The sequence below is a fragment of the Marmota flaviventris genome, chromosome 3 (genome assembly GCF_047511675.1).
Source record: "Marmota flaviventris isolate mMarFla1 chromosome 3, mMarFla1.hap1, whole genome shotgun sequence".
NCBI classification, from domain to species: domain Eukaryota; kingdom Metazoa; phylum Chordata; class Mammalia; order Rodentia; family Sciuridae; genus Marmota; species Marmota flaviventris.
Genome location: NC_092500.1, coordinates 10,456,289 through 10,479,213, shown reverse-complemented (window position 1 = coordinate 10,479,213; position 22,925 = coordinate 10,456,289). Strand labels below are relative to the sequence as shown.

The 22,925-nt window shown below is 55.5% G+C and overlaps 1 protein-coding gene across 1 annotated transcript in view; it reads left to right on the top strand.

Annotated features, from left to right (window-relative positions):
• The first annotated feature begins 8,416 nt into the window (after nucleotides 1-8,416).
• Triobp (TRIO and F-actin binding protein) overlaps nucleotides 8,417-22,925 on the top strand; it is a 50,769-nt gene continuing 36,260 nt past the window's right edge. The window contains exons 1-5 of the mRNA XM_071609499.1: nucleotides 8,417-8,497; nucleotides 13,494-13,621; nucleotides 15,193-15,391; nucleotides 16,178-16,331; nucleotides 20,046-22,917. Coding sequence (XP_071465600.1) covers nucleotides 8,432-8,497; nucleotides 13,494-13,621; nucleotides 15,193-15,391; nucleotides 16,178-16,331; nucleotides 20,046-22,917 — 3,419 coding nt within the window. The 5' untranslated portion in view covers nucleotides 8,417-8,431. The remainder of the gene's footprint in view (nucleotides 8,498-13,493; nucleotides 13,622-15,192; nucleotides 15,392-16,177; nucleotides 16,332-20,045; nucleotides 22,918-22,925) is intronic.

The window sequence follows — 22,925 nt, the reverse complement described above, 5'->3', positions numbered from 1 at the left end:
GGGGTGTCTGATGACAGCGAGTTCATGTCTAAAACCCACGCCCAGGCATGGGAACAGGCCTCAGGCTCCTTCCCTTGCCTCCCTGCCTTCCTCCTGTTCTTGGGGTGGGGTGACTCCCCTTGGCCGCCTCCCTGCTGCGCAGATGCACCTGTTTCCAGACCCTCCAGGGGTTCTGGTACTCAGCCCAGAGTGGGGGTGGGTCTCACCCTGCAGACCACCATGCGCAGCTGTATGGAAGATGACAAAACACCTCCCTCAGGGCCAAAGCAAGACCACCTGCTTGAGCCACTTGGCCACACGGGACACTTCAGGGTGTGTCTTCTGTCGCTGTCTCAGCTGAGACATCCACAGGTCCGGACTCCAGGCCCTGCCCATCACACTCACAGTTTTCCTTGTTTCTACAAGTGTCAAGTCCTGACCTGCCCCTCCCATGTGTGCCATGGTGTTTCCAGACAGCCAGAAAATTGAGTGACAGTGGTTTAGCGAATTCTGGGATCAGGGACCACAGAGTTGAAACTCCCTTCCTGTTGCCCTCCATCCTGGGGGACGACTTGGGCCTCTAGGAGTTTCTTCAAGATGGGTGAAGCCAGGCATGGTGGTGCACACCTGTAATCGCAGCAACTCAGGAGGCTGAGGCAGGAGGATAGCAAGTTTGAGACCAGCCTGGGCAATTAGCAAGATCCTGTCTCAAAATAAAAGGGCTGGAGATGCAGCTCAGTGCTGGAGCACTTGCTTGCACCACTGAGACCCTGGGTCCAATCCTCAGGGCTGAAGGAAAGAAAGGTTCCCCCTGGGCCTGTGGTGCACGCTGTGATCCCATCCACTCCCGAGGCGGGAGGATCTCATGTTTGAGGCTTGGGCAGTTTAGCAAGACTCTGTCCCAAGAAAAAATAGAAAAAGAGCTAGGGATGTAGCTCAGTGGTAGTATCCTTAGATTCAACCCCAGAACCACACTAATAATAATAATAAATAAAATTTCAAAGGGTTTTAGCTATATGTATCAAACAAAACTAAGAAACAACTAATTCTCTAGTTGGCAGACATAGGAGGTTACCAGCTTGGAGCTGGGAAGGCTGAAGGGTGGGAAGGTTGGCATTTAGTTGTTTGTTTTTGTGGTACTGGGGATTGAACCCAGGGATTCTCTACCAGTGTTTTAGTTTTTATGCCATTCTTAACACATGGCTTCTGCCTCATAGTCCAAGATGGCTGCTTGAGCTGCAGGCCATCAAATCTGCATTTCAGCTGGCAGGATGAAGGGGAAGGTAAGAAGGATACTTACTACTTTTAAGAACTCTCAACACTTGGGTTTTGTTGGCCAGGCGGAAGGCAAAGGCCTGGGTGCAGGGGTGGGTAGAGTGGAGGAAGGAAGTCCTGGCTGCAAAAGAGGCTGGGGACTTTGGCCTTTCCTGGGAAACCAAATACCGGATGAATATCGGGGATTACAAGTAGGCCCTAATCTTCCATCATGTGGATTAGGTCCCAACTTCCTTAATAAGACTCCTATAGCAAAGAATTAAAACCAAGAATCAATAAACGGGATGGAATCAAAGTAAAAACTTTTTTTTCTCAGCAAAAGAAACAATTTGTGAGGTGAACAGAAAGCCTACATCCTGGGAGCAAATCTTTACCCCTCACACATCAGATATAAAGAACTCAAAAAGCTAAGGACCAAAAAAAAAAAAAAAAAAAAAAAACCAACCCAGTCAACAAATAGACCTGAACAGCCACTTCTCAGAAGAAGATATACAATCAATCAGCAAATATATGAAAAAATGCTCATCATTTCTAGCAATCAGAGAAATGCAAATCAAAACTACTCTAAGATATCATCTCACTCCAGTCAGAATGGCAGCTATTATGAAGACAATAAGTGTTGGCGAGGATGTGGGGGAAAGGTACACTCATTGCTGGTGGGACTGCAAATGGGTGCAGCCAATATGGAAAGCAGTACGGAGATTCCTTGGAAGACTGGGAATGGAACCACCATTTGACCCAGCTATCCCACTCCTCGGACTATACGCAAAGGTCTTAAAAACAGCATACTAGGGCTGGGGATGTGGCTCAAGTGGTAGCGCGCTCGCCTGGCATGCGGCCCGGGTTCGATCCTCAGCACCACATACAAACAAAGATGTTGTGTCCGCTGAAAACTAAAAAATAAATATTAAAAAATTCTCTCTCTTTAAAAAAAAAAAAAAACAGCATACTACAGGGACACAGCCACATCAATGTTTATAGCAACGCAAGACTGTAGAGTCAACCTAGATGCCCTTCAGTGGATGAATGGATAAAAAAAAAATGTGGCATATATCCACAATGGAATATTACTCAGCAATAAAAGAGAATAAAATCATGGCACTTGCAGGTAAATAGATGGCGTTGGAGAAGATAATGCTAAGTGAAGTTAGCTAATCCCAAAAGAACAAATGTTTTCTCTGATACAAGGAGGCTGACTCATAGTGGGGTAGGGAGGGGGAACATGGGAGGAATAGATGAATTCTAGATAGGGCAGAGGAGGGGGGCAGGGAGGAGGCAGGGGATTAGCAAGGATGGTGGAATGTGATGGACATCATCATCCAAAGTACATGAAGGAAGACTCCAATTGGGTGACAACCTACTTCATATACTAACAGAAATATGAAAATTTGTGGTATATATGGGTAATAAGAATTGTAATGCAAAAAAAAAAAAAGTACATGTAAAAAAAAAATGGGGATTATAGGGGGTGGCACCCACCTGTGATCCTAGCAATATGGGAGACTGAAGAAGGAGAATCAAGTTCAAGGCCAGCCTTGGCAATTTAGTGAGAACTTGTCTCAAAAAAATAGAAGTGGGATGTAGCTCAGTGGTAGAGCAGAAGAGCACCCTTGGGTTCAGTCCCCAGTACAAAAGTAAATAAAATATATGAGGATTATGTTACTAATAGGAGAAGAGGAGTTGGTTGGCAACCAGAAGATTCTACCCCCAAAGCCAAATGTTCAAGGCTGTGATGGGGATCTGCAGACATTACCCTCCCTCAGGTCCCTCCTCGGCAGGCCCTGCTCTGGGACAACGAGGAGCAATGGCCGTGGTTCCTGGGAGTTTGGCTCAGTCCACTAAGGGAAGGAATCTCTTCTAGCAGGTTCTTTTGAGGTGGCCTGAGCTCCCTGTGGGCAAGGTGGGTCAGGAACTGGAAGAGAGGGTCCCTGTGTCAGGGTGGCCTCGGCCTCTGTCTCCTCCAGGGTTCCCAACTTCAAGGTGCTGACCTTCCTTTGGCTGTGCGGGAGGGTGCTCTGGCTCACCCAGGTTGCTGCCTGCTTGGAGAGGGCTGGCCGATAGGCAGTCCGGGAGCCAGCAGCCCGCTTCTAAGAGCCCTCAGATGATACAGGCTGCTCGCAGCCTTGGTCCCAGCCCTGCTCACCCTCCCTGCCTCTGGGCCACCGCCTCCAAGAAGCCTTCCCTGTCCCTATGATAAAATGGGAACAAGGCTGTTCTCCCTGTGCCCTGGACAGCATGGGTATCAGCATGCCCATGTGTAGCAAGAGAGAGGCTTTGCAAGGGGAGGGCTGCTGTCACTGGATTGCTAAAAGCCCTTCTCTGCACCAGAGAAGCAGACTGAGCCTTTGTTTGCAGACTGTCCTGATAACTGACAAAGGCGATCCGTAAATATTTAATAAATGACTTGTCCTCATTGCTGCCTTGAGTTGGCTCTAGGTTTTGCTTGTGGGTGGGGGCAGAGAGCCGAGGCCACACCCTGTGCTTCAAATTCAACCCAAGCACCATAGGCTCAGAGGAGGCAAGTCCCATTCTTCAAGATCTCCAGCCAGGAAGCGCGAGGGGGAGATGAGCACTTCCTGAGGGGGGGTCTCTCTAGCCTCTGTTTTGCTTGGAGTAAGAGGGGCCAGGCAGGAAGCCTGTGGCCCTTGTTAAGTGGGTGTGTTTTACCCAGTTCCATGCTGGGCCAGGATGAACCATTCAGGATTCTGTTTCTCTCACTGATCAGGAGGCCCCTCACCTTGGAAGGAGTCACATTTTATTCTTCTCTCCTCTCCCCTGTACCCTCCGTGGTGGCCTAGCATGTTCCAGTCACAGGCGAAGGTCTGATGAATCAGGAAGTGAAGATGATCTGTGGTGACTCACAGGGGTTTTAGGCCTGGCTCTGCCACTTACTAACCGTGTGATACTGGCAAGTTAGTTAACTTCGCTGATCTTCAGTGGCTGTGAAATGGGGACCTTAGTACTTAGTCCTTCAGGTGCATATTGGCTGGAAGCCATCCATGACCCATATGTGAATTGAGCCATGTGCATGAACTACAGCAATCTGGAAGCCATTAGGAGGAAAGCCTTGAATTTGGAACTCCCAGTAGCAACCTGGCTGGTTTGAGAGAACGCCTGGTTCATGTGGCTTCCTACCCAGCTCCACTGCAAGTTCAGCACAGCATAAGAGATGGGGTGACCCGCTGGAGCCACACAGCCTCTTGGAGGTGGGTGTGGCTTGCCAAAATGCCAATCAACCTGTTTACTACAAGACCCTGCCATATGGAGAAACAAGCACCAAACCCCACCGTTCCTCCCACTGAAACCTCGTCCAGATGCTCCTCTTCTTATATCTAATATCTGGTTCCATCTCTATTTCGTACTAATTATTTCCGACTTTTATGCCCAGGTGGCTCACACCTCCTGATCAGGAACCTACCCTGGAGGGGTGCTGGTCACCCTGCAATAACTATTGAGGTAGAATTGATTTTGGATAGTGGGGTTGAATCCACTAAGCCACATCCCCAAATCCCCTTTTTAAATATTTGTTTTAGTTGTAGATGGATACAATACCTTTATTTTAAGTTTTCATTTTTATATGGTGCCGAGGATCAAACCCAGTGCCTCACACATGCTAGGCAAGCGCTCTAGCACTGAGCCACAGTCAGGACCCCCTACCCATTTTTAAATATTTTATTTAGAGACCAGGTCTCCCTGAGTTGCTTGTGTCCTCACTAAATTGATGAGGCTGGCTTTGACCTCAATATCCTCCTGCCTAAGCTCCCAAGCCACTGGGATGACAAGCATATACCACCACACCCAGCCAGAGATTATTTTTAAAAGGTAGAAAGGAGACAAAAGAAAGAAAAAGGACATTATATCTCTAATCTGAAGGACTTGTGCCAAAGTTCGTACCTTTTATCCCCAAGCTAGTTCTCTCTCCCAGGCCTGTCACTCCCACATTTCTGGAAAATCTACAAATCTTCACGGTGGTCTTTTACTTGTGTATTTATTCCTGTACTGAGGATTGAACCAGGGGTGCTTTGTCACTGAACTACATTCCCAGCCCTTTATTTTTAAGTTTTGAGACAGGATCTCACTAAATTGCTGAATCTGGCCTTGAACTTGTAAGTAGCTGGGATTGTAGGTGTGAAGTCACTGGGAATTTATTCACTTTTGAAAATTTCCCTGTGCACTATTAATTATCCACAGATATAGGTATTTTTAGAATAGATTGAGAAAAAAGAGAAACAAAACTTGCTATTGGGGCACTTTCCCAGTGCTATCTATTGATCAGATAGTGGAGAAGACGCCAACCTAAGAGTCCTGAAAGTGCCAGACTGCCACCACCATCAGTCTTGTCATCACCAGGCTGATGTCCCCATGAATCTTCCCACCACACCCCTCGCCAGGTTTCCTTTAAAAGAAGAGCCTAAGATCCCAAAAGCACACATTGCTCTCCCCCCACACATCCCCAATTCTCTGTTGAACATGAATTCCTTGCTTTCCTAAGTAACTTTCTGTACCTTCATATCTGATACTTGACAACTCTTTTCAGTCACTATGTCAAGGACAACATCCTGCGTTGAGGTCCCCTTCTCCAGGACCTCCTTGGACTCCCTTGGTAGGTGACACTGTCTTCTTGAATGTCAGGGCATGGTGCAGGAGCCTGCGTGCAGACAGTACAGATCAAAGGTCAGCGTCAAAGTGGGGAGGGCCTGAGCTCCAGTTGGTGGAAATGTGGAGTGGAGGTTGAAGCCTTCCTGCAGGGATGTTTGGTGGTCCCTGAGGCCACAACTGCGATGCTGTGTTAGTTCTGTGCATCTGTTTGGCATTTACTGGGTGCCTATTCTGATACACTTCAGTTTTTGGGTTTTTTTTTTGTTGTTGTTGTTGTTGTTAGATGAGGGATGGGGGGTGGAGGGGGTGGTACCAAGGATTGAACTCAGGGGCACTCAACCACTGAGCCACATCCCCAACCCTATTTTGTATTTTATTTAGAGACAGGAGGGTCTCACTGAGTTGCTTAGCGCCTTGCTTTTGCTGAAGCTGGCTTTGAACTCGGATCCTCCTGCCTCAGCCTCCTGAGCCACGTGCAAACTGTTTGTTTTCATTCTCATAGGTACTATTACATATCCTGTTCCAAAAACAGGCGGAGAGGTGAAGTCTCGGCTAAAGTCGGCTTAGGGCACTGTGGCCTGAATAAACCAAAGAGAAGATCCACCGTGCCAGCTTCGTGGGCCCCCTGGGAACCGCGCCTGGGAGGGGATGCTGCTGCCCAGGCAGAACGTGCCGAGTCCCGCGCTCCGAGGCTGCGGGGTACCGCCCGCCTCCGCCCCGCCCCTCGTCTTCGGCTGGTCCAATCCCACGGCCTTCATGTAAATGAGGCTCTGAGAGCGAGCCTACCACCGCCCAGCAGCGTTTTGATTCATTGTTAAAATGTAAAGGCCGTGACCCTGGTACTCGCACCCCCGCAGCCCCAGTGCTTGGAAACCCGAGCCCAGGTGAGCGGTGGAAAAGGGCGGCTAGGGAGGGGAAGGGGGCTGAGAGATGCGGGAGGAACTGGCTGCCGGCATGGATGGAGAGAGGTCCAGGGGTCCATTCTCCGGGTGGGGCAGGCGTGGCCACTTATGGTTTCGTTGTTAAATCTAAAGTGCATCTTAGAGAAAGATTTTGCCAACTGATTGAGGGTAGGGGAGAACGGGAGCAGCTGGGGGCACGTGGAATGGAGCCCCCCACCCCGCCCCCAGGGAAATGAATGGCGTTCTCCGTCCAAGGCGGTACTCCTTTATGTGGACCAACCGGGAAAGAACCGCCCAGGTGGTGCGGAGCATCTGTCCACCGTCGGCAACAGGGAGCCAGGCGGGGAGGTGACTGCCTCTGCCTCGTGAAGATCCGAGGCTCCGATGCCACGGGCGGGCTAGTGGGTGCCCCACCCTGTCCCCTCTGCGGTCCTCTCTCCTGGGGAAGAGATGGAGCCTTCCCCTGCTGCCCCCGTGGAGACGTGAAATTCCACAGCTCTCAGCTGAGATTGACAACAAAGGCCTGATCCCTTGGGAGCTTTGGAGGAAAGTCACCAGGTCCGGTAAGTATGGGGTGGCAGGGGGAGCCTTAAGGTGTTTGTGTGTTTGGAGTCAGATGTCGCCCCTGCCGTCCTGGTCTCCTTACCGGAGGGGAGGGCTTCTTCCAATCCCTCTCCTGACCCAGCTTTGTTTCCAGAGGCTGAACATTGGAGCCCTGGGCTCAGGTCAAAGCATCAGGGTTTCTTTCCCGTTAAGCTCTGTCACAAACTTGCTGTGTAATCTTAGGCTGTTTACTTTTGTTTAAGACTTAGTCCTCAACCCTAAAAATACCTGGGTAGCCTTTTGCCTCTCCTTGTGTTTCCCAAGTGAACTGTGTAAGCTGTCAGTGTGACCCTAGGGCCCCTCGCTTCCACCTCCAAGAGAGTGGGCGCACACTGACCTGGATTTGAATTCCGCTCAGCCACATCACCTTGCCTGTCAGGGAACCTCTCTGAGCTCTAGTTGTCCGATCTGAAATTAGCATGAATTTGAACTGCAATGCCAGGATTGCTATTAAAAAAAGGTATTCAAATTTGGGGGTGCTTGCTGGAATCTCCCACGGGAATTGTTTAAATGACATACCCCCAGGCCTCACCTCCTGGAGATTCTGACTGAGTGAATCAGGAGAAGGAATAGGGAATCTGCATTTTTTTAAGAGGCAGGGGTCTTTCTATGTTGCTCAGTCTGATCCTGAACTCCTGGATTCAAGCAAGCCTCCTGCCTTGGCCTCTTTAGCAGCTGGAAATCTGTATTTCTTTATGAGCAGACCAGGATTGTGTAACGTAGGGTCCTTGGAACACACTTTGAACAACACTGTAGTGAGGGCTGAAAATTCACATGTCAAATACTTGGCAGTGTGCCTGGGTGCTTAGGGATTGAGGAGTGTTTACTGAGTGAATAAATGAACATGAGTGGATGGATAGCCATGGATCCTTGGTCCTCGTCTGGCCTGGAGACACTGGGGCTAGGGTCTGAGTGGATGGCTAGTCAGTCATCTGGTCCTTGAACTACTCCCCCTTTCTCCCCAGGCCCCTTCTAGAAGGTCAGCCAGTGGCTCACAGGAGCTGCCCTGGCCTGGCTCACCCATTATGGAGCATGAGGCTGAGAAGGTCTCCTGTGAACCCTTCAAGGCCAATATGCTTACCCAGAGCTGCTGTCAAAACTGCCTCCACCCTGAGGAGGCCCATGGAGCAAGACACCAGGTGAGCTGGCTTTCCTGGGTGGCTGGGGTGGTTTGGGATGGGGGAATCACAATGGCTGGGCCATGAACTTGAAGTTGAACCCAAATGCTTCCTTCTGGCCAGCACCTCAGTTTACCTGTTGATACAATGAGGTGGCTGAACCATGTCGATGTTTTAAAATCTTTAGTCATTTTCCTCCAGTTTTTGATTTTTACCATAGCTTCATCTAATCTATTACTTATTGTTCCTTAGATTAAAATCTTTTGTGGGGGGATAATGGGGATTAAACCTAGGGCCCTGTGCAAGCTCTACCTCTGAGCTGCACCCCAACCCCAAAAGCAACATCTTTTTTTCACTTATATGAGACAAAACTTTACACCACCACCACAAATAAGAAATTAAGACCAGGGCCTAACCCGATGTGTGGCACACACCTGTAATCCCAGTGACTCTGGAGGCTGAGAGGAGGATTGTGGGTTCAAAGCCAGTCTCAGCAATGGCAAGGCACTAAGCAACTCAGTGAGCCCCTGTCTCTAAATAAAATACAACATAGGGCTGGGGACGTGGCTCAGTAGTCGAGTGCCCCTGAGTTCAATCCCCGGTACCCTCCCCCAAAAAAGAAGGCAGGTTAGCAGATATTGGGTGTTAAAACTACTCCAGAACCTGCCAAAGACTTTCTTCCTGAAGCTGCTGTGAGAGCGAAAGAGTCTTGGTTTTCTTACTGTGCGGTTGGTGTGTCCGATGCCAAGCCCCTGTACGGTAATCCCAGAGCGCCTGGCACACACACCCCGGGAGGCGTGGGGCTCCTGGATCTCCAGAGGCCCTTCCAGCCTTGACCCCCTCTGACGTCGTCATTCCCTGTGGGGCTGAGGCTCCTCCTGAGCCTGGCAGCGAGCTTCTTGCAGGGGTTGAGATCTGAAAGCGGCCGCGGTGGAGGGTACTCTTCGGTTTGGGAGCCAGCAGGCTGCAGGCGCAGTCCTGGGGTTACCATTTAACGGCTGTGTGGCCTTGGGCCCTTTACGTTCTCTGGCTTTACTGTCCTCCTGGGTCCGTGGGGGCAGCAGGCTCCTCACTCTGGATCGCTGCCAGTACTTATGCCCATTCAGTACCTGCAGTTTCTTCTTTACCCCCTTCCTGACCAGAGAGGTAAGCTTGGAGGCTCCTTTACACCAGTCTCCATACCTCCAGCTACAGCTGCCACCTTGTCCCTGAGGACAACAGATGCACAAAAGTGTTGTAAGTCCGTCTCCCATGCTAGTGACCTCCTCCCAGTGGGTGGGGAGACGCCAGTGTGGATTCAGACAGGTGTGAGTTCCAGCATCAACCTCACCTATTCTCAGCAAATACTCACGTATTTATTCATATTGAATAAGTGCGTAAAATGTGCCTGCCATGGTGCTGGATACTGGGACATAGTGATAAGTAAGACAGTCATATTCCTGCTTTGTGTAGCTGATAGTCAGGGAAATGGAGAGTCAGAAATTCTGCACGTGATTATTTAGTCATGGTTGTGATAAGTGCCATAAGTAATAGCAAGTGGCAGAGGGTAAATGATGGCGCATGGGGAAGGTTTCCCTGGTGACACTTGGCTGCTAGGGGTAGGCTTGCAGGAATTAGCCATCGAAGTTGGGGAAGTGCAGAGGAAGACAGTAGTACTACTGCATGTGCAAAGGCCCTGAGGCAGAAAGGAGGAGGCACATTGGTGGACTGGAGAGTGGTGAGAGGGAGGGACACTGAAGCTACAGGATGAAGCTGGATGGAAAACGGGCGGAGCCTGTGTCTCACCAGGTGGGGCCTCATGTGGCTTTGTGGACAAGCTGAGGATTTTTGGATTTTGTTCAGACAGTCATGGGATTCACTGAGGAATTTAAATAAAAAAGTGACAATGAATGTTATTCGATTTGCATTTTTCAGAGTCACTGTGATTTCTGGGCAGAGAATGAAGTGCTGAGAGGCAGGAGTGAATCAGGGACCAGTGAGGAAAATGTGCGAGTACCCATTTGTGCCAGAGAGGACGGGGCTTTGGGGTGGTGACAGAGGACGCACTGGAGAACTAGCTGATAATCTGGGTGTGGGGGAGAGAGAAGCCCTGGCTGACCCCTCGTTATTTCTGTGGGCAGCTACTTGGGGTGGAGGTCCGCGTGGAGCTGCTGGGGCCTGGTGAGTGGGGCACTTGCAGGCACGGTGGAGACGGGAGGCTGCAGAGGACCAGGGCTGCACTTAGCGTCAGACCGCAGCAGGAGATGGAGCCGTGCCCATCGTTGGGGTCTGGCTCCAGCAAAAGTCTTGGGCAGAGTATGGGGTGGGAAGAGGAGAGGCCCCCAGGGCCAGGACACAGCTGTTTCTAGACAAGCTCTGGCCACTGAATCAGCTTTTAGCCCCAGGTAACAGGAGGCGGAGAATCCCGGAGGACAGAGACACGCAGCCCATACAGGTACAGTGGGTTTCATGACCAGAGAAGGGTACTGGTACCAAATCCTTTAGTTTCCAGTTGCTCTAATGACGAGACCCCAAGGTGTGAAACTCCCCTGAGCCTCCCAGGGCTGAGCCCGGCCGTGGGACCCAGCTCAATGGAGGACAGAATTCTTGTGTAGCAGATGTAAAAGGAAAAACTGACCCCTTAAAATGACTATGCCTGGGATCCCAGCTACCCGGGAGACCCAGGCAGGAGGATCAAGGCCGGTCTTGGTAAGTTAGCAAGACCCTGTTTCAAAATGAAGAAATAAAAATACAAAGAACTGGGGATGCTCTTGCCTAGCATGTGCAAGGCCCTGGATTCCATCCCCAGCACCAAACAAAACAAAATACAAACAAACCTCATGGCCCCTGAGATTTCAAACATGTGAAACGGAAAAGCCTCTGTTAGAAAGCGCCTCCAGTCTGAGGGACTGAAGTTTCCTGCCAGACTTCTACTCACAGTGGGCACAGAGACGCAGGGCCAGGTCCACTCTGACATCTTCAGCCACTCTAGAATAGGTGTCAATGGCCATGTCCCAGGGTGTCCCCATCATCACCAAGAATGACCAACTGCTGACCAACTGGTCAACAAGGAGTCCTTGGAATCCAGCTCCCACAGGCCCCTGGCTCTGGATTCCTGTCCCTCTCTATTCACAGCTGAGTCTCCCAGAGGCTGGGAGCCAGGGGAGGGGTCACATGACCTTGTCCAGGTCACAGCCAGGTGCGGGGCGGCAGGCAGTGGAAGGTGGGTGGCTGGGTGGTCGGGTCCTGCCCTTCCACAGAGTCTTGATTGCATTTAGCATTACTCTGACAATTGCCTGCGTCTACAGTTTATTTAATGCTCTTTCGTTGTTATTATACTTACGATGGGAAAGGGCAGATGAGCCCTTTACAGATATTAACTCATTTAATTCTCCTGGCAGCCCCTAGGACGTGGCTCAGGCCAGTTCTGCATGACATAACTGAGGCACAGAGAGGGCAGATCATGGCCATGATCCTGGGCATGCCTCCCTCTGCCTGCACTACAGAGACAAGGCCCTGGTGAGGCCATTGGCTGGGCAGTGAAGGAGCCCAGACAGGACGCAGGTCTCAGACTGAAGCCCGCGCTGACCCCCAGACAGTAGTCAGAGTGGGGACTGCCTGCCGGCCTGGGGAGTGGGCAGTGAGTGGGCAGTGGGTGGCAGTTGGGGTGAAAGTGGGAGCAGGTGCCATGCCAGACTGGAGGTGCTGCTGAGCCAGGACCCTTGGTAGTGTCCAGCAAGCCACTCCCTCTTTTTCCTGCTGCGCTGTCCCCTGGGTGGCCAAGGCGCCGGGCCCGGCTGTGGATCTGACACCTCCTGCTGCCAAGCGCTGATCAGATCAGAATCTGGCTGCGGGGCAGGGGGTGAAACTGATCCCCTCGGCCTCCTCTGGCTGGAGTCGCAGCCGACACCTCAGCACTCCCAGGCCCTGCTGGGGGTGACTTTCCTGGGTCCAGGAAAGCCTGTGCCCACCTGGGGCACTGATCAGGCCGCAGCTTCGGCCCTGGACTCCAGTCCCAGGGTCCCCAGGGAGCCCCACCCAGGCTCCCACCCGCCCTGGCTCTCAGGTGAGCCGCGGGGATCGGGTTCCTGGGTCTCATGTGCCCCATTGTTCTTGGCTGGGCCCTGGCTCATGAAACAGTAATGAGGGGCCCCTGCTCCCGGCCGGCCCCTCTAAGGTTTCCGCTGCCTCTGCTGCTGCCGCCACGGCCCAGAGTCGGGCCAGGAGGGCGGCAGTGCGGGGGCCCGAGCTGGAGCCCCCCGGGGACGAGGGTGCTGACAGCCGCCAGCCTCTGCTGCTACCACAGGAGCCGCTGCCCAGGTAACCCGAGAGGAGGCGGGGCACGGGTGCCATGGCCGGGTGTCCCACCACCAGGGGAGGCCCTGCCACTCCAGGCAGCCGGAGGACTGGGGGGGCCCTGGTGGAGACGAGCCACCGCCGTTCCCCCTGGGTGAGCCCAGCTCCAGGGCCCAGGTGTGGCCGTGCTGAGGCCAGGAGGGGAGAGGAGTACGAGGGCCATGGCCTTCTCCACACCTGGGGCCCCAGCCTCCTGTCCTGAGCCCCTGCCTGGCCCTGAGCAGGGCAAATCTCTTCTCTCCTCTGAGATCTGCTTCCCATCTCGGCTCTTCTCCCCACAGACCTCTCCCTGTTCGCCAGGCCAGGCATCGTGCACCTGCCTTCTGGCCACCAGAGGCCCTTTTGGGTCACTTTGCTTTCTCAGACACGCACGCACTGAAACACCCCTGAATGAACCTGCGTGCGCTCACACAAGCACACGCCCTACGCCCCTAACGCTCTGTGCGCGCACACACCTTCAAGAGTCCCATGCACACGTGCGCACGCCACACACACACCTTAGAACTCGGCACCTGAGCCTAGGCCCGCTGTGTACACACCCCAGGCCCTGCCAGCCCCAGCCGGGTCCCTAGGCGCAGCCTCATGCAGCAGCAGGCGCTCCCTGAGGACATGGCTGAAACCCACCCGCCCCGTGGCCCCGTGCGGGAGGCACTGAGCCCGTCTCTCTCCTGCTCTGCCTCAGGAGCTGGGGAGCCCTTCCAGCATTGAGGCGCCCTACTACGACCTGCCCCGCTGCCCGCCAGCCCCTGAGGACCCGCTTAGCACCTCCACCTCCGATTGCCAGTCTGCGGTGGGCCAGGGGCCCAAGAGGTGGGTAGAGCCCAAGGACCCAGGGAAGGGCTCCCTGGGGTAGGGTGGCCTCACCTACCCCTCCTGCGCTTTCCACGGGGACAGCGTCTGCCTGATGCTGCTGAAGGGGGTCACGTGGGTAGTCCATGCTCTGGGCACAGGCAGGCAGGAGGCATGCGCCTCAGCCCCACAGGAGAACTCGGATCAGACTGTCCCTTTGGGGTCCTGGGTCTCTGAGCCTACTGTCCCCAGCCCTGGCTGTCTTTCCTGAGGGTGCTACCCACTCGCTAGTTCCCTAGCTCAGCTTCTCTCCAGGGGGTAGCGGCCATGCAGAGGAGGCCTGCGCTTAGTGGGGTACCAGCTGTCACCCTCTCTCCTGGCTGTGCACTGCGCCAGTCTCTCGATTCCCTCCACCCACGCCTGCGCTCACCTGGACTCCCCTGGACTCCCCGTATGGGGTCATGGAACCTGGGGAGGCCATGACTTCAGGATCCAGAAACCTGGGTCCCAGCTTCTGGTCTGTCCCTCAGAGGCTGTGGGACCTCGGGCAAGTTGGTCCATCTCTCTGGGCCTCACTTTCTTTGTAAAATAAGAGGGACAGGTCAGGGCTGGGCGCATCTCAGTGGTAGGGTGCTGGCCCAGCGCGTGTGAAGTTCTGGTTCCATCCCAGCACCGAGTGTGTGTGCATGCGCACGCACGCGCACACACACCTACACACCCACACACTCACCGTGCAGAATCAAATGGCCTTGCTTGGAAACATGTGCTCCTCACAGTAGGCTTTACTTTTACTTATTCATTCATTTTTTATGGTCCTCGGCCCTCGCTGAGGAAGCGCTGTATTGCTGAGTTACATCTCTCACCCCAAGACGTTATTTTAAAGAAAAGCCCGGCTTTCAAATACATTTCAGAAACCCTGGGATAGGGGAAGTCGAATGCTTTCTCAGCAGGACTTTTAGTTTGTAGGCATGCATCTGCATGGTGGGTACGGGGTGGGTTTGGGTGCGGGAGGCAGAGACATGTGTTTTGTCCCAAACTTGACTATAGAACTCTTTTGGGGTCATCACTCATTACCAGCCTGTAGGTCAATCTGTGTGTCCCCATCTTGAAAGATGTCAGCTACATGCCTCCTTGGGTCCGTGGCTGCCCTGACTGGCTTCTCTAAAGCAAGGTTTTTCTCTGCAGCTCTTGCCCCACAGTCTCCCACCTCCCCGCATTAGTCCAGCATGAGTCTATCGTCTTATTCTTACTGAGCCTAGAGTCCCCACTCCTGCTCTGGTGACAAGGGTTTGGATCCCAGGCAATTGTCCTGGTTCACAATCCAGCTCTGTCCTTTTCTGGCTGTGTGACCGTGGCCAGTATCTTGACCTCTCTGAGTCACATTTCCTTCATCTATAAAATGGGAATCATTGTACTTCAAAGGGAGGCTGTCGTCGCACAGCTCATGAGGCCCTTGGTGTGGCTCCCTGTTCTGCAATGACAGCAGATCCCCGGCCCCTGTAGAGTGTGTTCTCGTGTGCATCTGGGCGGAGGAGTGCTCCCTAACTCCCTATCACTTTTGGGGGGAAAGTCACGAGTGTCTCCTGTCCCAGGGGCCTGTCCCTGACAGCAGGGCTTCCTGAGGAGGACCCCAAAGCTGCCCCCAGGAGCAGGCACCAGGAGCTGGAGGCAGTGCCCTATCTGGAGGGCCTGGCCCCCTCCCCGAGTGGCAGCTGCTACGAGGACCCCAACTCTGACACCAGCTGGAGCCCTGGCAGTTCCACCCATGACACCAGCAGGTCATCCTCTGTGGTGAGCTGGGGGCTGGAGACAGAGGGGACAAGAGAGGATCTACCCCCTGAGCCCAGCCGGTGCCTCACAGCAGGAACTGGGAGGGTCTCCCGGCCGCTGGGCCTGGGGTGGTGGGGACGAAGGTGGTTGACTAGGCTCAGGTGAGTCACCCGCCCGCCCAGGCTGCCAAAGCCTCTCGAGTCCCAGAGAGCTGGGATGTGGGCGCTGTGTCCAGGGCAGGCCTGGGGCTGGGCCCTGGTCACAGCTGCTGAGCCCATGGCCACTCTTGGCATTGGTTTCCAAGGACAGGGAAGGGATCGTCCTGGCAGGGACTGGGCCCCTCCAATGGTGCGGGAGCAGGCCTGGAGTCCTCTCAAGCTCTCCGGTGGAGGGGCCGTCAGGGGGCAGAGGAGGCTGGCCTGTCATGAGAACCTCCCTCAGAGGAACCTGGCGGGGAGTGACAGGCTCAGCCTAACACCCCAGCCGGTGCCCCCCAGGTGGCCCGGGCTGTGTGCAGGGCTGGGGCTCCACCTCCCTCTGTCCTGGAGATGGTCATGGCCACTAGAGCCACACAGAGGGGAAGTGACAGGGCTGGGATCTGAACCCAGATCTCCTGGCTGCGAGGGTTTGGACAGACTCTGGGCTCTCTGGCTGCCTGCTGGCCGGGGTTGGTGGGGGGTTGGTGGGAGGTCGGTGAGGGCACTCAGTGGGCACCTTCAAGGTCAGTTCCTTTGGCGTCTTGTGCTGGGACTGCAGGCCAGGGCCACCTCCCCCCCCATCCAGCTTTGTCCTCCCTTTTCCTGGTAGGACTGCGACACTGTTGAGAGGTGGGCGGAAGTCCCCAGCTGGGACCTGCTTGCGATGATCCCGCAGAGGCCCCAGGAGGGGCAAAGAGCCGAAGGGGCCCGAAGGGTCACCAGGTCCCCTACAAGAGGAGACACTGCAGGCCAGAAAAAGGATGGTGAGTCCTTCTATCAGGCTAGTCCCTGTGACCATGGACATGGTAAGGACCTGGAGTTCCCCAGATAGCCACCTCACTGGCAAATGGGCCACGGGCAGGGCTTACTTTGGTGACCTGAGTCTTAATAATAGTAAAGTTTCTGTGGAATTAGGGACAACCGTGATGGGCAGGCTGCCTGATTTAAATACATCATTTCATAACCAGGTTGGGATCCGTAAGTTGCAAGGAAAGAAACTGGTTGAACATGAATGGAATGACTCACATAAATAAAAAGCCTCAGGGGTGTGACTTCAGGCATGGCTGGATCCAGGTGTTCAGCAGCATCAGGAAACTGGTCTCTGCTCGGCTTTCTTCTGAGGTGGTTCCATCCTTAGATAGACCCTCCCCTGACCCTGGCATGATGGCCACCGCTGTGCTAGGTGTGTCCCACCAGCTCATCAGCTTCCTTAGAAGGAGGGTCCAGTCTTCTCTAACCTGAGGCTAGTCTCAGGAAGGGTTCTCGCTGGGACTCAGGATGGAGGATGTGCCCACCTGGTGACCAGGGTCAGCTTCTGATGAACCTCATGGCTTTCGATATGGGGAAAGGAGAGAAATGAGGATGACTGTTACCAGAGAGGGGAGAGGCTGTCATCAGGCCGAGCCCACAGGGGCCGTGCTCACCAGAATACGTGCCCAGGATGCTGAATCCCAGAGTTTGAGCCCTCGCTTGATCGCCACTGCTCTGTGTCTCCTTGTCTCTGTCTTCAGCAGGGACAGGATTTGAGGTTAGGGGGCCAGAGCATCTGCATTTGAGCTCCAGTGGGCAGTCCTGGCCCCATGGGGGCCAGGGGTCCTGGAAGGGCAGGTGGGGGTTTTCACTGAGCCCCTGGTTTCTTGCTCCTAAACAGATTGTAGGCCGGATGTGGTGGCGCACACCTGTAATCCCAGGAACTAGGAAGGCTGAGGCAGGAGGATCACAAATTCAAGGCCAGCCTCAGCAATTTAGCAAGGCCCAAAGCAACTTTGCAAGACCCTGTGTCAAAATAAAAATAAAAAGGGCTGGGGATGTGGCTCAGTGGCTAAGTGCCCCTCTGTTCAATCCCTGATACTAAAAAAAAAAAAAAAAAGAAAAAACCCCACCTTACAACATGGGTGGGCAGCCTCGCTCTGTGCCCAACTTCATCAGAAGTGGACACCACTGTCCACCTGGTGGCATCTTCCTAAATGGCAGGCCAGGGGCTAAGGCCCAGGACTTGGCCAACTCTGGGATGCTGAGGGCTCCGCCCTCCACTCTCTGAGCTCTTGCCTGTTTGCAGAGCTCACCAGGTGGGCAGGTGACACAGAGCCCACCTGGCGGAGGACGGACACGCAGGCGCCTACCCCATTGTGATCACTAAGGGCTGTGGGAGTGAGGGCGGTCCTGGAAGGGCCAGGGCTGCTTCAGATGGTGGGAAGGAGCTGGGCCCCCTGCAGGGGCAGCTCGGCCAGTGCCCACTCTCAAAGGACAGGGACCCCAGGCCCAAGCACAGCTAGAGCTGGAGGTGGCAGCACAGTGTGTACTGTGCACCTACTGTGTGCTGAGCGCTTTTCCAAGCCCCATCCCGAGGGCAAGGCCCTTCCTGAAGAGAGCTTGCTGGGGAGGGAGCCGGGGACCAAGTGAACGAGACCATGTGAGGAGGCGACTCAGGGCTGCTCCCGGTGACAGGGGCACCTGAAGGAACCAGCCAGGTGAAGAGGGGCGTGCTTCAGGCAGAGGCAGCAGCAAGAGCTGGGGTGGTGAGGTGTCTGTGGTGTGTTCCAGGAACCCAAAGGTAGGCAGGTGCGGAAGCTGCCGTGGGGGGTGGGGCAGAGCCAGCCTGGCGGCGGAAATTGGGGATTTTATTTCAAATGCAGTAGGAAGCCCTGCTCTCTGTGTCTTTCTCTCCCTCTCTACCCCTTCTCTCTCTCTCTCTCTTTCTAACTTCCTGTTTTGAAATACTCTTAAATTTATTCGAGGGCCTGGGGTTGTGGCTCAGTGGTAGAGCGCTCAGCTAGCATTCATCGGGCACTGGGTTCGATCCTCAGCACCACAGAAAAATAAAATAAATATATTGTGCCCACCTAAAACTAAAAAATAAAATTAAAAAAAAATTTGGCTGGGGATACAGCTCAGTGGGTAGAGTGCTTGCCTTGCATGCACAAGACCCTGGGTTCCCAATCCCCAGCACCCCCCAAAAAAAAAATTTATTCGAGAGTTGCCCGGATGGTATGAGAGGTGCATTATGCCGTTTGCCCCGGTTCCCTGGATATTGGCATCGAATATGGCCACAGTGCAGTGATCTGAATTAAGAAATGAACACAGCGAGGGCTGGGGAGGTAGGTAGGGCACTCACCCAGCGTGTACAAGGCCCTGGGTTCCATCCCCAGCACAAAAAAGAAAAGAACCGGGTGCAGTGGTGCCTCCCTGTAATCCCAGCAGTTTGGAAGGCTGAGGCAGGAGGATCGTGAGTTCAAAGCCAGCCTCAGCAACTCAGCGAGACCCTGTCTCTAAAAACATATAAAAAAGGGCTGAGGATGTGGCTCAGTGGTTAAGTGCTTCTGGGTTCAATCCCTGGTACCAAAAAATGTTGATTAGTTAATTAATGAACGCTGGGGTGTGACACTATTAACTAAACTACAACTTCATTGGGAGCCTCTCGTTTCTCCTCTAGCAGCCCTTTATGTCCACTCTAGCCTCCCACATGGCATCAGTTGCCAGGTCTCCTCTGTGTCCTCTCTGGGACAGCTTTCTGGTCTTTCATCCTCCCCTGCAAAACTGTGAGCAGAGGGATCTGGTCATTTTGCTTTGGAAAGGATCTCCCTGGGGAAAACCATGACATTGGACCCAAAGAACACATGCCCGTGCTACTGCAACCACCCAGGCGAGGAACGGCGGTGGCAGGGTGGAGGGGAGGCTGGAGATGAGAGAAGCGGGTGGGTCTGGACACGCTCAGCATGGCCCGGGAGCATCAGCCCATCTGGAACAGCAGTGCTAGGGATCCAGATTTAGGTGACACCCGCGTAGCAAGGGTGGAGGGGACGGAGCTGAATGCAAAGGAGAGGGGACGTCCAGGAAGGCAGTTGTGGTTCCTTCAAGACAAGGCCACAGTACTGCTCACCTGACCACCAGCCCAAGGACACAGCTGGTGGCCAAGGAATCAGGGGTGGAGGTGACACCAAGGTCATGGCAATGCCATCATGGGCCTGGGGATCGGGAAGAGGTGACTGTTGAGGGAAGTTCATTTGTCCCTAGACCAGCGCTTCTGAAGCTCTGAGGTGCCTAAGTCGTCTGGAATCTGGTCAATGCTGACCGTGCACATGGGGGCAGGGCCTGAGGTTGTGATTCCCTGTAGACAGCCAGTGCTGGGCGGGGCCTCCGGAGCTGGAAGAGCTGGCAGGCACAGGGAACAGGAGCCCTCTAGAGTGTCACACACAAGAGGCTCCTTAGAAGACATCGGAGCAACTCGCGGGAACCCCCTCTGCAGGAAGCAGGACTGGACGGGGAGTTGTGCGGTGGCTTCAGGCCTGGCGCCCCCTGCTGGCGAGCGAACCTGGCTTTGATTTCAAATCCCAGCCCCAGAGGAGAGGGAGGTCCAGCCAGCCTTATGGAGAGGAGCAGGGTCTGCCCCCATCATGGGTCCCTGGGGACAAAGAAAGATAGGGCGTGGGGACTGGCCTGGCGCCCTCCTCACCTTCACCTTCTGCGTCTCCCTCCAGACTCGGGCGCTGGGAGCCGCTGTGCCGCACAGCACTGGGCCAAGCTCCGGGGAGAAGGCGGGTACTTCTCCTTGGAGCGACAGCACTCAGCCCCTGCCCAGGCTTCCTCTGCGACACCACGGCACAGACCTCACAGCGCCACCACCCCGGCCTCTGCTCAGGCTGCTTCTGCACAGCGAGAAGCCCCCCGGGCCTCCTCTACCCACCGAGTCGCTCAGAAGGACAACCCTAGGCCCTCTTCCACCCAGCAGAACACCCCCAGGGCCTCCTTCACCCAGCGGAACACCCAGGCGACCTCATTGCCCGCCAGAGTAAGCCCGCGGGGTAGCCCCGGAAGCTCATCCACCCAAGGAAGCCGTCCTCAACTGTCCTCTCCCCTCAGAGCTGCCCAGGAAGACAACCTCGGAACCTCTACCCAACAGGACAGCCCACAATCTTCTGTTCCCACTTCTCAGCGGGAGACCCCCAGGACATCCTGTGCCCAGCGGGACAACCCCAGAGCCTCCTCTCCCAGCAGAACCTCCCAGCGGGACAACCCTACAGCCTCCTGTACCCAGAGGGACAACCCCAGAACCTCCTCCCCGAGCAGAGCCACCCAGCGGGACAACTCCAGAGCCTCCTCTCCCAGCAGAACCACCCAGCGGGACACCCCCAGAGCCTCCTCTCCCAACAGAACCTCCCAGCGGGACAACCCTACAGCCTCCTGTACCCAGAGGGACAACCCCAGAACCTCCTCCCCGAGCAGAGCCACCCATCGGGACAACCCCAGAGCCTCCTGTACCCAGAGGGACAACCCCAGAACCTCCTCTCCCAACAGAACCTCCCAGCGGGACAACCCTACAGCCTCCTGTACCCAGAGGGACAACCCCAGAACCTCCTCCCCAAGCAGAGCCACCCAGCGGGACAACTCCAGAGCCTCCTCTCCCAGCAGAACCACCCAGCGGGACACCCCCAGAGCCTCCTCTCCCAACAGAACCTCCCAGCGGGACAACCCTACAGCCTCCTGTACCCAGAGGGACAACCCCAGAACCTCCTCCCCGAGCAGAGCCACCCATCGGGACAACTCCAGAGCGTCCTGTACCCAGCGGGACAACCCCAGAGCCTCCTCTCCCAGCAGAACCTCCTCTCCCAGCAGAACCACCCAGCGGGACACCCCCAGAGCCTCCCGTGCTCACCGAGACACCCCCAGAACTTCTCCCAACAAAGCCACCCAGAGGGACAACTCCAGAACTTCCTGTGCCCAACGGGACAATCCCAGAGCTTCTTCTCCCAACAGAACCACCCAGAAGGAAAGCTCTAGAACCTTCTGTGCCCAATGGGACAACCCCAGAACCTCCTCCCCCAGCAGAACCACCCAGCGGGACACCCCCAGAACCTCCTCCGTCCAACAGAACGCCCCCAGAATCTCTCCTGCCCAACGAGCCAACCCCAAAGCCTCCTGTACTAGGTGGGAGCACCTCAGGAGCACCTGCACCCAGCGGGACTCCCCACACTCCTTCGTTCAGCGGGACGGCCCTGGGACTCCCAGCTTTCAGACCAGTATCCCAGAGGACAACCCGGGACCACCATCTCCCTGCCGCTCCACTCAGAGAAACAGTCCCGGGAACCCTTCTCCCCACCGCACCAACAGGGACATCCCCTGGGCTTCCTTTCCACTCCGGCCAACTCAGAGTGACGGCCCCCGATCCTCTTCTCCATCCCGCTCCAAGCAAAGTGAGGTGCCCTGGGCATCCGTGTCCCTCCGGCCAACCCAAGGTGACAGGCCTCAGACCTCCTCTCCCTCCAGACCAGCCCAGCGGGACCCACCCCAGACTTCTGCTGGCCCCTCCCAGCACACCTTGCCCTCGGGGGCCACCTCTTCTACCCACGATCCCGGCCACCTCAGTGCCTGGCGCATGTCCTCGCCTCTGTACCCTGGGGCCCGTGGGGCGCCCCAGTTCTCTTCTGGGCCCTTCCAGCCAACATGTGCCGTGTGCATAGGACACCGCGATGCCCCTCGAGCCTCTTCACCGCCCCGCTATTTGCAGCACGACCCCTTCCCCTTCTTCCCAGACCCCCAAGCCTCTGAGATGGAGTTGCCCCACCATGACCCGCCCCCCCTGCCACCGGCTGTGTGCATTGGCCACCGCGATGCCCCCTGGGCATCCGCGCCCCCTCGCCACACCCAGTACGACCCCTTCCCCTTCCTCCCAGACACATCAGATACCGAAAACGAAAACGAGCCCCCGCACCACGACCCTCCTCAGTTGCCCCCACCTGTGTGCATTGGGCACCGGGATGCGCCTCGGGCCTCCTCCCCGCCACGCCAGTTCCCGGAGCCCTCCTTCCTGCTCCAGGATTACCCCAGGGCCAGCACCGAGAGCCTCGTCCCTTCCACGGACTCTCTGCCCGAGCCCCCGCACAGGCCCGCCCCCGTGTGCATCGGCCATCGGGATGCCCCCTCCTTCTCCTCGCCGCCGCGCCAGGCCCCCGAGCCCTCCCTGTGCTTCCAGGACCCCCCCGGGGCTAGTATGGAGAGTCTGGCCCCCTCCACCGACTCCCTGAGCGGCTCCCCCCTGCTGCCCCCACAAGTGTGCATTGGCCACCGAGATGCACCCCGAGCGTCCTCCCCTCCCCGACACCCACCCAGCGACCTGGCGCTCCTAGCGCCGTCACCTCCCCCTGGCAGCTCAGGAGGCTCCCGGGGCTCGGCAGCCCCCTGGGAAACCAGGCACAATTTGGAAAGGGAGGAGTACACCGTGCTGGCTGACCTGCCCCCGCCCAGGAGGCTGGCCCAGAGGGAGCCAGGACCCCAGGCACAGGGCAGCGACGGGGGCCGCACCCGCAGCCCTGGCCGCGCAGAGGTGGAGCGCCTCTTCGGGCAGGAGCGCAGGTGAGCCC